This window comes from Pituophis catenifer, unplaced genomic scaffold (genome assembly GCF_029215685.1).
Source record: "Pituophis catenifer annectens isolate HBS135680 unplaced genomic scaffold, rPitCat1.0.hap2 SCAF_9, whole genome shotgun sequence".
NCBI classification, from domain to species: Eukaryota; Metazoa; Chordata; class Lepidosauria; order Squamata; family Colubridae; genus Pituophis; species Pituophis catenifer.
Genome location: NW_027256889.1, coordinates 7,229,089 through 7,242,105, shown reverse-complemented (window position 1 = coordinate 7,242,105; position 13,017 = coordinate 7,229,089). Strand labels below are relative to the sequence as shown.

The window sequence follows — 13,017 nt, the reverse complement described above, 5'->3', positions numbered from 1 at the left end:
ATGCTAATTAGTTACACGTTGTACTCCCTCTCCCAACTTGAAAATAACTCTGGAGAGAACAGGATAGCATAAGACAGACTTCTGTGGGGCAAGCCTCATGGAGAGAAGGGGCTAGGAAACCTGAGGGAGAGAAGGGGAGAGGATAGGGGAGGCTTCTGTGGGGCAAGGCTGAGGGAGAGAAGGGGAGAGGAGAGGCCCATCGTAACTACTCATTAATTTTCAAGCTGTAAGTGTCGATTTATCAAGCCCGATCACATAGCTTCGTAGCGGAGTGCGGGTATTCAGCTAGTATAATATAATTGAAATTCAAACTAGATGCCATAAAATCAAATAAATGACAAAAATAAAGATACCCTACAAGCAAGGCAGCCATCAGGGTCAGCCCTTTGAAATCTAGAGACCCAGAGACCATTCGGATTCAATTTAAAAATAAACATTAAAATAAAAAAATCCTGGGGGGGAAATAGAAAGGTCTCCGCCTGTCACTGACAATGATGCTTTGGAGTGGCATTGATAGATGATTGCAAATCCCGGGGACCGCACAGAGATGCAATATGTTGCTAGACCTTTGCACAAAGCACCGTACAAACCTGGCAGAAAAAGAAAAGGGGTTTTAAGAGGCTTCCAGGGGCATCAGCAGAGGGGCGAGGCTGGGCAACGATAGCACATCCACGTCATCGACACCCAAAGATGGTGACTTGCATAGATGGAGACAAGGATGTCATTGCAGCCCTTATTATCGGATGGCGTCATTTCACCTGTGTCGTTCGGGCAGCCCTGCAGCTTGTTCCTAATGTGGTTGCAGCAGAGCTCGCTCTTCGGACCAGCAGCCCCGGTTGAAGTAGCCTTTTCTACGCAATTGTTTAAAGGATAAGAACAGGAGAACTATTCTGTGGTCTCTTCTAATGGCCACCTTTCCTCCCAGGGCACAAAGAGCTCCCCAAAAGTGAGCTGGGCCTGTCATACACCTTATAGTTGTATCATGTCAGTAAGCGTGCCTGATTAAGGATCCCTCCTTCTTCCTTCCTTCCTTCCTTCCTTCCTTCCTTCCTTCCTTCCTTCCTTCCTTCCTTCCTTCCTTCCTTCCTTCCTTCCTTCCTTCCCTCTCCTCTCCTCCCCTCCCCTCCGTCCCCTCTCCCGCCCCCTCCTTTCCTCTTCTCTCTCTTCCTCCTCTCCTCTCCATTCTTTTCTCCTTCCTTTCTCTCTGTCTCCTCCCTCTCCCCTCCCCTCCTCTCCTTTCTTTTTCCTTCCTCTCCTCTCCATTCTTTTCTCCCTCACTCCTTCCTCTCTCCTCCCTCTCCCCACCCCTCTCCCCTCCTCTCCTTTCCCTTTCTTTCTTCCTCCCTCCCTTCCTCCTCTCCTCTCCTCTCCTCTCCTCTCTCCTCTCCTCCCCTCTCCCCTCCCCTCCTCTTTCTTCCTCTCCTCTCCTCTCATCTCCATTCTTTTCTCCTTCCTTCCTTCCTTTCTCTCTCCTCCTTCTCCCTCTCCCCTCCCCTCCCCTCCTCTCTTTTTCCTTCCTCTCCATTCTTTTCTCCCTCCCTCCTTCCTTCCTCCTCTCTCCTTCCTCTCCCCACCCCCTCTCCCCACTCCCCTTTTTCATCTTCCTTCCTTCCTCCCTCCCTCCCTCCCTCCCTTTTATCCTCATAAGACTGTTGGGTTAATTGATTCCCCTCTTAAATAGCATCTGGTCCAAAACCAGCTGCAACGTTTAGTAGCAACTTTCATCCGGAACCTCTGGCGTCTACCCACCACAGCATCGGCTCCTATGGTTTTCCCCACCAGCACCACCGATCACCCAAGTTGCTCCTATTTCATCAGGCTCCCCTTCCAACATCTGAAAGTCACAAAAAGTGCCTTTCTTTCCTTGGATGTTTCCTGGGCATTTGCCCTGCAAGTGCTTTCTTGCAAAACGAGCCCTCTGATGTTCAGTGCTTCCTTGGTCGTTGCACCCTGTGATTTTGCAAAGGAAAAGGCCGGTCTATTGTCTCTTGCAATCAGGTTCTTCAGTGACTTCCTGCCTTTCCTTTTAGAATGCATCCGAGAAGCAGAACGTCAAGACCTCCTTAGGTGAAACCACCACACAAGGTCCCCATGGAAGGCACGGTGAGTCTTCAAATGGTGAGCCAGGCAGGGGCAGAGAGGTGGCCACAGAGTCTCAGACTGGAGGCCTTGGGAACCGCTGTATTGCACACTCGTTGAGCTTAGACTAAACAGTGAGATGCATTCCTCCCAGAGGGTTTTTTTTTTTTTTTTAAATAACTGGAGGGTAGCCTGAAACTGGTATTGTTGCTAATGCTGTGGATACAGGGGTGGACTGCTGGGGGTTCGCGGGGGTTCGGGAGAACCTCTAGCTAAGATTCTGTGCAGTTTGGAGAACCCCCAAAACCTATTCCTGGCTGGCCCCGTCCAACCTGCCTTTCCTCTCCCAGGAGTCCCCACGCGGCCCGTTTTGGATGCAGGTAAGTGCAGGATGCATGGAGGCTCGGGGAGGGCAAAAAACGGACCTATTGAAAGATCGGGAAGGCTGGAAATGGGCCTGTTTTTAGCCTCTGGAGGGCCTCCAGAGCCTGGGGAGGCTGTTTTCGCCCTCCTGGAGGCTCAAGGAAAGTCTCTGGAGCCCAGGGAGGGCAAAAATGCCACACACACACACACACCCATGGTGCAGAAGGCCGACTGGGTGGGCGTGGCCCACCATGGCCATGCCCACCCAGTGACCAGGCAGAGAACCCCTTGCTAAAATTTTTGAAGCAGAAGTTCTTAGGTTTTCCCAGAAGTTAGTGAAGGAAACCGATCTGATTACAAACCAGGAGCAGGTGGCTTTGTTGGCTCCAAATGGGGACCAACGAGATTCCTTGGGAGGGAGAGATTCAAGGTTTTTAAGGATCAGATGGATGCTTTGCATATTCGCAAGGTTTAAAGCATCCCCTTTTGCCCTTTAAGATAGATAGAAGATAGAAGATAGAATTCTTTATTGGCCAAGTGTGACTGGACACACAAGGAATTTGTCTTTGGTGCATAGGCTCTCAGTGTACATAAAAAGAAAAGATACATTTGTCAAGAATCATAAGGTACAACACTTAATGATAGTCATAGTTACAAATAAGCAATTGAATCATACTAGGAAACAATCAATATAAATTGTAAGGATACAGCAACAGGTTACAGTCATACAGTCATAAGTGGGAGGAGATGGGTGATAGGAACGATGAGAAGATTAATAGTAGTGGAGACTTAGTGAATAGTTTGACAGTGTTGTGGGAATTACTTGTTTAGCAGAGTGATGGTGTTCGGGGAAAAACTGTCCTTGTGTCTAGTTGTTCTGGTGTGCAGTGCTCTATAGCGTCGTTTTGAGAGTAGGAGTTAAAACAATTTATGTCCAGGATATGAAGCGTCTGTAGATATTTTCACAGCCCTCTTTTTGACTCGTGCAGTATACAGGTCCTCAATGGAAGGCAGGTAGGTAGCCATTGTTTTTTCTAGAGTTCTAATTCTCTGAAGTCTGTGTCTCTCTTGTTAAAACATCTCTCCAAGCCCAGAGAAAGCAAAGCAATCTTAAAAACCACTTTTCAAAGCACTCCTCTGATGCAATCTTCAGTATTGAAACTTTGCAGTCCTTAAGTTACATCTTGTGGCATCCCTACTCTCAGAAGAAAGGGTAAGATGAGGGTGATAGCGGAGATCGACTTCACCAGTTGTTCTTCTAGTAAGTGGGTGCCTTCAATTCCTTAATTGCCTTTCATCCCAAAAATGAAGGGATTTTTTTTTTTTAAAAAAGCGGAGGGGATGGCTAACATTTTAGAGCACCTCCACTCTTGCAGGATTAGGAAAATGCTGCTATAAGAAATAGTCTGCTTTTATGAAGGTTGTAGGAACTGGTATGTTTAGTCTGATGAAAAGAAGGACTAGGGGAGACATGATAGCAGTATTCCAATATCTCAGGAGCTGCCCCAAAGAAGAGGGAGTCAAGCTATCCTCCAAAGCACCTGAGGGCAGGACAAGAAGCAATGGGTGAAAACTAATCAAGGAGAGAAGCAACTTAGAACTAAGGAGAAATTTCCTGACAGTTAGAACAATTAATCAGTGGAACAACCTGCCTCCAGAAGCTGTGAATGCTCCAACATTGGAAGTTTTTAAGAAGATGTTGGATAACCATTTGTCTGAAGTGGTGTAGGGTTTCCTGCCTAAGCAGGGGGTTGGACTAGAAGACCTCCAAGGTCCCTTCCAACTCTGTTATTCTATTCTAATAATAGTCCCACTATGTGAAAAGCAACACCTGATTTTAGTTAGATCCGGTATCTTGCACAGAGCATTTCAAGCTTGGAGGATTTCCCATCACAGCTATGTGGTGAAATCGTGACGGTTCTACAAATCAAGCGACTGCATTGCTTCATTCCTGAGGCCTCTTTGGTGTTCTAGAAAAGCCTGGAAGAAGTTTTGATCCACGCACCATAGACATGCAACCAGAAGCCCCTTCCTACACTCCTGAATGTTTTGTGACTGCCGAGCTCGAGGCCTCCACGGGGCGACGTTTTGAAAGCTTTGATCTGCCTTTGCAACCAGTTTGTTGACTGGGACAGCTCACCCAAAAAAACACCTGATATCCCTACCAGTGTTTCTCAACCTCAATAAGCTTCAAAAGTGTGGATTGCAACGCACAGGACATCCAAGAAACCCTTGTAGTGGCATGTGGGAAGAACCTTGGGATACGGACGAAGAGCTGCACTATTAGAAAATGGTGGGGCAAATGCAGGAGTGGGCTTCAAAAACTTTAGCAAGGGGTTCTCTGCCCGGTTGCCGGATGGGTGTGGCCATGGTGGGCGTGGCCTAGTCAGCCTCCTGCACCATGGTGTGTGTGTGTGAGGTGTTTTTGCCCTCCCCAGGCTCCGGAGGCTTTTCTTGAGCCTCCGGGATGGCAAAAATTGCCTCCCTAGGCTCCAGAGGCTCTCTGGAGGCCAGAAATGGCCCTATTTCTGGCCTTCCTGAACTTTCAGTAGGCCTGTTTTTCACCCTCTCCAAGCCTCCGTGCATGCCCTGCATTTACCTGCATCCAGAATGGGCTACGTGGGGACTCCTGGGAGGGGCGGCATGGGGTGGCCAGCCAGGAGTGGGATTTGGGGGTTTTCCAAACTGCCCAGAATCTTAGCTAGAGGTTTTCCCGAACCCCTGCAAACCCCCAGCAGCCCACCCCTGGACAAATGGCAGCTGAGCCTGCAGAAGGAAGAAGGACATAGCAAATGTTTCAGAAGGCATTGACTTGGACTATAAAGGCAAGGGAGGAGAGAGAGGTCTCCTTTCAGACTTGCAAAATTCTGTTAATGTAATTTGACTATGAAGTTAGAACTAGTACTTCTGGGTGTGCTTGTCCGGACAACCACACAAATCTACCATGTCTGTAGATATCACACCACTTGTCAAACTCAAGGCCCGGGGGCTGGATCCGCCCAGTGGGGTGCTTAGATCTGGCCCACAGGGCCACCCTGGAAATAGCAACGGATTGACCCACTGTGTCTCTGCCAGCTAAAACGGCAGAGGCAGGAGGCCATCACAGCGGAAAACAGAGCTCGTGAGGGCCACAGGCAGCCCTCCCGAGCTCCGTTTTCACTGGCAGAGGGTTGCAGGAGGCTGTCGCAGCCGAAAACGGAGCTCAGGAGCCTGTTTTCTCTGGCAGAGTGCACGGGCCATCACAGGCGCCCCCTGACACAAGGGACGTTGAGCTGGCCATGCCACCCCCCACTCTGCCCCCCCCACCAAGTTCAAACACAACCCTGATGCGGCCCTCAATGAAATCAAGTTTGACACCCCTGCCCTAGAACAATTGAATTAGAAAGAACTATTTGATACATCCTGATGTATTCCTTAGAGAAGAGATTAGCGAGAACTTAATTGTATATTTCTCTCTTCCCAGGCGTGACACCCCAAAAATTTCAACTGGTCTTTATTTATTTTTTGTTCCCCTAACTCTTACTGAGAGTTCTCTTCAGGTTAGATTCCCGATTACTCTTTCATACCTCTTTGTGAATCCACATCCTATTGACGTGCTTGCAGACTGGTTGCTAAACCACAATAATTGTAACACAGGAAAAAAGAAGAAAAAAAACCACAGTTTCTGCCCTATGGGCACTTTCTCTATTTTCTACAAATATATGATCTGAACTGTACTGAGTCCATGAAAAGTCTAATTTATAGGTAATCCTCAACTTACAATCACAGTTGGAACCAGAATTTTCATTATTAAGCAAGGCGGCTGTTAAATGCGTTTGCAAACGATTTTACGACTTTTTTTTTTTTAAAAAATCAAGGTTATTAAGTGAAACACTGCAGTTGTTAAATGAATCACATGGTGACGTGAATTTGGCTCCCCACCCCACCCCTTGACTTTGCTTGTTGGATGTTGTCCGGGAAAGTCATAAATGGCAATGACATGACCCCGGGACGCTGCACCGTTGTAAACCCACACCGGCTGCCTAGCATCCAAATTTTGATCATACAACCATGAAGATGTTGCAGCTGCGAGGACCAAATTTTTTCCGTGCCACTGTAACTTCAATTGCTTAAACCGATGGTTATACATTGAGGAGGGATGCAACGGCTCAGTGGGTAAGCTTGTCGATTAGAACGTCGGCAGTTCAGCGGTTCGAATCCCTAGTGCCGCGTAACGGAGTGAACTCCCGTTCCTTGTCCCAGCTTCTGCCAACCTAGCAGTTCGAAAGCAGGTAAAAAATGCAAGTAGAAAAATAGGGACCACCTTTGGTGAGAAGGTAACAGTGTTCCATGCGCCTTTGGTGTTGTGTCATGCCGGCCACATGACCACGGAGACATCTTCGGACAGCGCTGGCTCTTCGGCTTTGAAACGGAGATGAGCACTGCCCTCTAGAGTCAGGAACGACTAGCACACATGTGCGGGGGAACCTTTACCTTTATAGTAGGCCAAAATTTAGTAACAGAGTTGGAAATTGGCTGCAGGAAAAACTTTGGGGGTTCTTTGTGACTGCTGTATGTTGCCTCCCCCCTCTCCCATTTCCCCCCTCCCATCAAGAAGAAAGATTTAGAAAAATAGGAACCAACATTGAATCTTACCGTCTTATTCTTTTTTAGGCAACCGTGAACGTCTCTTATTGCCTCCGTAATGTTACCACAGTGGAAGAAGTCATGCGCCATATCGCTATCGTCACCAATGTGATCATCTTGGTTTTGGGTGTTTCCGGCAATGGGCTGGTCATGTGGATCATAGTTACCCGAAAGAAACACAAAACCTTCACCTCCATCTGCTATTTCAACCTGGCTGTGGCCGACTTCCTCTTCTCTGTGGGCCGCGTCCCTGCCCTTGTGCAAGAGATCATGTACCAGCAATGGCCTTTCGGCCTCATGCTTTGCAAGGTCCATAGCTTCGTCCGCTATCTCACCACCTTTACTAGCGTCTTCGTCCTCACTGTTATCAGCCTTTATCGTTGTCTGATGGTAGTAAGGCCCGTGTGGGCCCGAAACCACCAAAGTCCTCGTTTTCAAACCCTAATGTGCATTGGAGCATGGACCCTGGCTTTGTTCTTCAGCATCCCTTACCTGGTGGTCCGCACTATCGAAGTCAGAAACGGTGCCTCCTGTTGCATCTATCACAAGGGTCTCAGAACCTCGACCGAACTGCCCCTGAGAATGAGCAGGTTCTTCGGCGGGTTCCTCCTGCCTTTTGTTGTTATCTCCACGGCTTACTCTGTTCTGCTTTGCAAGCTTCGCGAACGGCGTTGGAAGGGTTGTCACCGCACCATCAGCCTGGTGGCCACCATCGTCGCCCTTTTCTTCATCTGCTGGCTTCCCCACCACGTCTTCGTCCTGCTGAACACCATCTGGAGCAAAAATGCCCTTTGGGGAATCGCGCTCAAAGTCTCCAACGCGTTGGCGTACTTGCACAGCTGCATCAACCCAGTGCTCTACGGCTTTGTGGGCTACATCCGTAGCAGAGGCCTCCGCCGCCGAGCTTCCTTCTTGGGACTTTTCCGTAAGGCCCTCATCGAAGAGGACACGTCATTTGCGACAGAAGCATCGGAGAACCTTAATCAGAACACTTAAGGACCCAAGGAAGGTTGGGTGTTTTCTGTGTCTTCCTCCAAGAATGTGATGATGATGATGATGATGTTGCTTTGCGTTCAGTGGAGTTCAACTCTTGGTGATTCTGTAGAGTAGGTCTCTCCTCATCTTCTAGTCTTGCACTATGTCTGTGAGTTTTTTCTATTCTCTGTTAGTTTTGATAGTGTCCAGCCCAGTGGTGGGTTCCTCCCGGTTCGGTCCGGTTCGGCCGAGCCAGTAGCGGTGACGATATGACGTCACCGAACCGGTTCTCCCCCCCGCCCTCCCATCCCCCACCCACGTTATTCTTACCTTTTATTTGGTCCCACCTCCAATCTATTGCTGCCTCCTGAGTCCCAGCTGATGACTAGAGGGAAAAAAACCTGTTTAAACTCTTGCCGCGGGGCTTCAAAGGGCCGTCCTACAGCTGATCAGTGTTAAAAGCAAACAAATGAGTTGGGTCGTAAGTACGAGGACTGGTCGTAAGTGTGAGGACCTTCCAGAAATGACTCTGACCAGCTAGCCACACCCACCTAGTCACATGACCTCCAAGCCACACCCACAAAATAAGCCACATCCACAGAACCGGTAGTAAAAAAATTTAGAACCCACCCATGGTCCACCCACTCTGTTCTGGTGGCTGGACACTGGTTCCTGGCCTGGTTTTTTTTTTTACTGCTAACTTTTCCAAACATAACTGCCTTATAACAGAATGACAGAGATGGAAGGGACCTTGTAGGTCATCTAGTCCAACCCCCTGCCCAAGCAGGAGACCCTGCACCATTTCCGACAGATGGAAGTCCAATCTCTTCTTAAAGCTTCCGGTGATGAAGCTCCCACAACTTCTGAAGGCAAGGTTCCGTGGGTTGATTGTTCTCACTGTCAGAAAATTTGAATCTCTCCTTTTTCAGTTTCCATCCATTATTCCTTGTCTGGCCTTCAGGTGCTTTGGAAAATAGCTCGACCCGCTCTTCTTTGTGGCAGCCTCTCAAATAGCAATAGCACTTAGACTTATATACCGCTTTACAGTGCTTTTACAGCCATCTCTAAGTGGTTTCAGAGTCAGCCAGATGGAATGGGTGAGCGGGCAGCTGCGCAGGCTCTTAAGTAGGGCTTATTTTGGAGATAGGGCTTATATTAGGCACACAAAAATCCCATGCTACGGCTTATTTTTGGGTTAGGTCTTATTTTTGGGAAAACAGGGGGTTATATACCACTTCACGGTGCTTTACAGCCCTCCCTAAGCGGGTTACAGAGTCAGCCTATCGCCCCCCAACAATCTGGGTCCTCATTTTACCCACCTCGGAAGGATGGAAAGCTGAGTCAACCTTGAGCCCGGTGAGATTTGAACTGCCAAATTGCAGGCAGCCAGCAGACAGCAGAAGTAGCCTGCAGTTCTGCACTCTAACCACTGCGCCACCATGGCTCCTGAGATACTGGACACTGCTATCATGTCCCCCCTGGTTTTTCTTTTCTCTAAACTAGCCGTACCCAATTCCTGCAACTATTCTTTGTAGATTTTTGTCTCCGGGTCTTTAATCATCTTAGTTGCTCTTCTTTGCACATTTGCCAAAGTGAATCCCCTCCGCATGACATGGCCAAAGTAAGTGAGAGGCATTTTCATGATTTTGCCTTCTAGTGTCAAGTCTGGTGTTACACACTCCAGACACTTGGCAAACCGGTTCATATTTATGACGGTTGCAATGTCCTGGGGTCATGTGACTTCTGCTACCTTCTGACAAGAAAGGCAGGGGTGGGTTCTAATTTTTTTTACTACCGGCTCTGTGGGCGTGGCTTATTTTGTGGGCGTGGCTTGATGGTCATGTGACAATTATTTAGGATTTAGCAGAGGTACTGGTCTACCAGGCTTTTAACTGCTTGCAGAGCTGTATCGGTCTACCCATTTATTTTTGCAGGCATCCGTCTACTCATGTATTTTTGCAGGCACCAGTCTACTCATTTGTTTTCTTTTACCACTGATCAGCTGTAGGGTGGCCCTTTGAAGCCCCTCAGTAAGAGTTTAAACAGTTTTTTCCCCTCTAGCCATCAGCTGGGACTCAGGAGGCAGCAATAGATTGGGGGTGGGGCCAAATAAAAGGTAAGAATAGCAATAGATTGGGGGGGGGGGCAGAACCGGTTCGGTGATGTCATATTGTCACTGCTACCGGCTCAGCGGAACTGGGAGGAACCCACCACTGAAGCAAAATCAATGGGGAATCCAGATTCACTTAACTCTAACTAATTTAACAAACACAATGATTCGTTTAACAACTATGGCAAGAAAAGTCATAAAATGGGGCAAAACTGAGTTAACCAATGTTTCGCTTAGCAGCATAAATTTTGGGCTCAGTTATGGTCATAATTCGAGGACTACCTATACTAGACAACAACCAGTCTGAATAGGTAAGGGTTTTTTTTTCATTCTTTAATTCAAGGGTATCTTATTAATCTTAGTTATTATGAAGTTTTCGGATACTCTCTAGTACAGCAAGCCTAGCAAATTCCTTCATCTGTAGCTGGTCCTTGCTTACCGACTGCCTTGTTTAGCAACCATTCAAATTCATGATGGTGTAAAAAAAAGGGGGGGGGGGAATTCTGGGAGTTGAAGTCCACAGTTCTTCAAATTGCCAAGTTTGAAAAACAGTGATGTAGATGGACTATTCTCAGGACTGGGTGTATAACGCCATCTTATGGCTGAAAACATTATAATGGATCGTTGCACTTCTATGATTCTGTTTAAAAACGTTACAGTAATGGCCAAAACTGTGGAAACCTTTTGGGAAAAGTGTATTTTCTAAAACTAGCTAATAACACCACTTTTTTGGGGGGGGAGTAGTACCATAAAATTATATATCAATGGAAAGATCATTTAATCAAGAGTGTAATGCAATCACTTTTATGAAGGATTTGCTACCAGAATAGCAGTTACAGTATAAAGAAGAAAAGAGAAACAGGTAGAAAAAAATGAGATATACAAAAATGATCACTATGTCAGTTAATACTTCGTTGGGTAACCTTCAGCATGAATGATGGCCTTACAATGTCTTCCCATGGAGTGAACCAAGTCTTTGAGTTCTGCAGCTGTTATAATGTGAAACCAAGATTGAAGGATTGCTTCTATTAACTGGGATTTATTGCTGGGTCGCTTCTGACTAACAAGTTTTTTTAGTCGGCTCCATAGATTTTCAATTGGGTGAAGGTTTGGGCTATTCCCAGGCCATTCCAGCAGTGGAATAGGATTATCTTGAAACTCCAAAAAAAAAAAAAAAAGTGATGTTATTAGCATCAAACCTCAAAAATATACTTTTCCCCCCAAAAGGTTTTCACAATTTTGGCCACGACTGTACTTGCTCTATGCAATCATCCCAAGCATCTGGCTACTGTGCCAGGCTACTGTTTGCCATTGTATCTGAGCATCCTGATGCACCTTCCTTGCCACAGTTGTTAAGTGAATCACTGCACTTCAGAGGTGGGTTTCAGCAGGTTCTGACCAGTTCTGAAGAACCGGTAGCAGAAATTTTGAGTAGTTTGGAGAACCGGTAGTAAAAATTCTGACTGGCCCTGCCCCCATCTATTCTCTGCCTCCCAAGTCCCAGCTGATCGGGAGGGAATGGGGATTTTGCAGTAACCTTCCCCTGGAGTAGGGTGGGAATGGAAATTTTACAATATTCTTCTCCTGCCATGCCCACCAAGCCATGCCACGCCCACCAAGCCATGCCACACCCACCAAGTCACGCCCACAGAACCAGTAGTAAAAATGTTTGAAACCCACCACTGCTGCACTTGCTAAATCAGTAACACGGTTGTTAAATGAATCTGTTCACTTAAACCAGCATCCCCATGATCATATGATCAAAATTCAGAGGCTCGGCAATTGGTTCATATTTATGACTGTTGCTGTGTCTTTTTTGAGACGTTCTGACAAGCAAGGTCAACGGGGAAGCCAAATTCATTCAACAACTGTGTTACTAACTTATCACGGACAGTGATTCACTTAACAACCTGGTTACTCACTTATCAACTGAGCCTGAGTGGCGTAGGAGGCTAATGCCTCCTACTAAGGCAGCATTTAACATCCAGCTGCCTGCAATTACTGCGAGTTCAATACTCACCAGGCTTAAGGTCGACTCAGCCTTCCATCCTTTCTAAGGTGGGTAAAATGAGGACCCGGTTTGTGGGGGCAATAAGCTGACTTTGTATAAAATATACAAAAGTATGAAGGCTATTGCTTAATGCATTGTAAGCCGCCCTGAGTCTCCGGAGAAGGGCGGCATATAAAAATAATAATAATAATAAAAAAATCAACTGCAGTGATTCACTTAGCAACGGAGGGAAGAAAGTGGGGCAAAACTCACTTAACGAATGTCTCACTTAAGAACAGAAATGTTGGGCTCAATTTGTGGCCCTAAACCAAGGACTACCTGTAATCTGTTTTTCTCTAAAATGGTTAATAAACTTGCACGCCGTCTCTTTGCCTAATATGATAGCAGTGTTCCAACATTTTGAGGGGCTGCCGCCAAGAAGAGGGGGTCAACCTATCCTCCAAAGCACCAGAAGACAAAACAAGAAGCAACGGATGGAAGCTAATGAAGAAGAGAACCAACTTGGAACTGAGGAGAAATTTCCTGACAGTGAGAACAATTAACCAGTGGAACAACTTGCCTCCAGAAGTTGTAAATGCTCCAACCCTGGAAGTTTCTAAGAAGATGTTGGATAGCCATTTGTCTGAAGTGGTGTAGGGTTTCCTGCCTAAGCAGGGGGTTGGACTAGAAGACCTCCAAGGTCCCTTCCAACTCTGTTATTCTGATTGCATGCTGTCTGAGCTTAATGCTGTTCTTTGGTGGCTGTAGTTCTTAAATCTATTAAAGATCCTGTGTCTGCAGAAGTGGAAAAGATCTGTCAAATTGTCATCTTTTGAACGTGTGAAAATCTACCCAACATTTCTAAACAAAGGAC

General features: G+C 46.9%; 1 protein-coding gene across 1 annotated transcript; it reads left to right on the top strand.

Moving 5' to 3' along the window:
• Positions 1-2,091: 2,091 nt before the first annotated feature.
• On the top strand, positions 2,092-8,064 carry LOC139321269 (chemerin-like receptor 1). Its single transcript, XM_070949936.1, has 2 exons — positions 2,092-2,103; positions 7,096-8,064. Exons 1-2 carry the CDS (start codon positions 2,092-2,094, stop codon positions 8,062-8,064), a joined length of 981 nt encoding a protein of 326 aa, XP_070806037.1.
• The last annotated feature ends 4,953 nt before the right edge of the window (positions 8,065-13,017 follow it).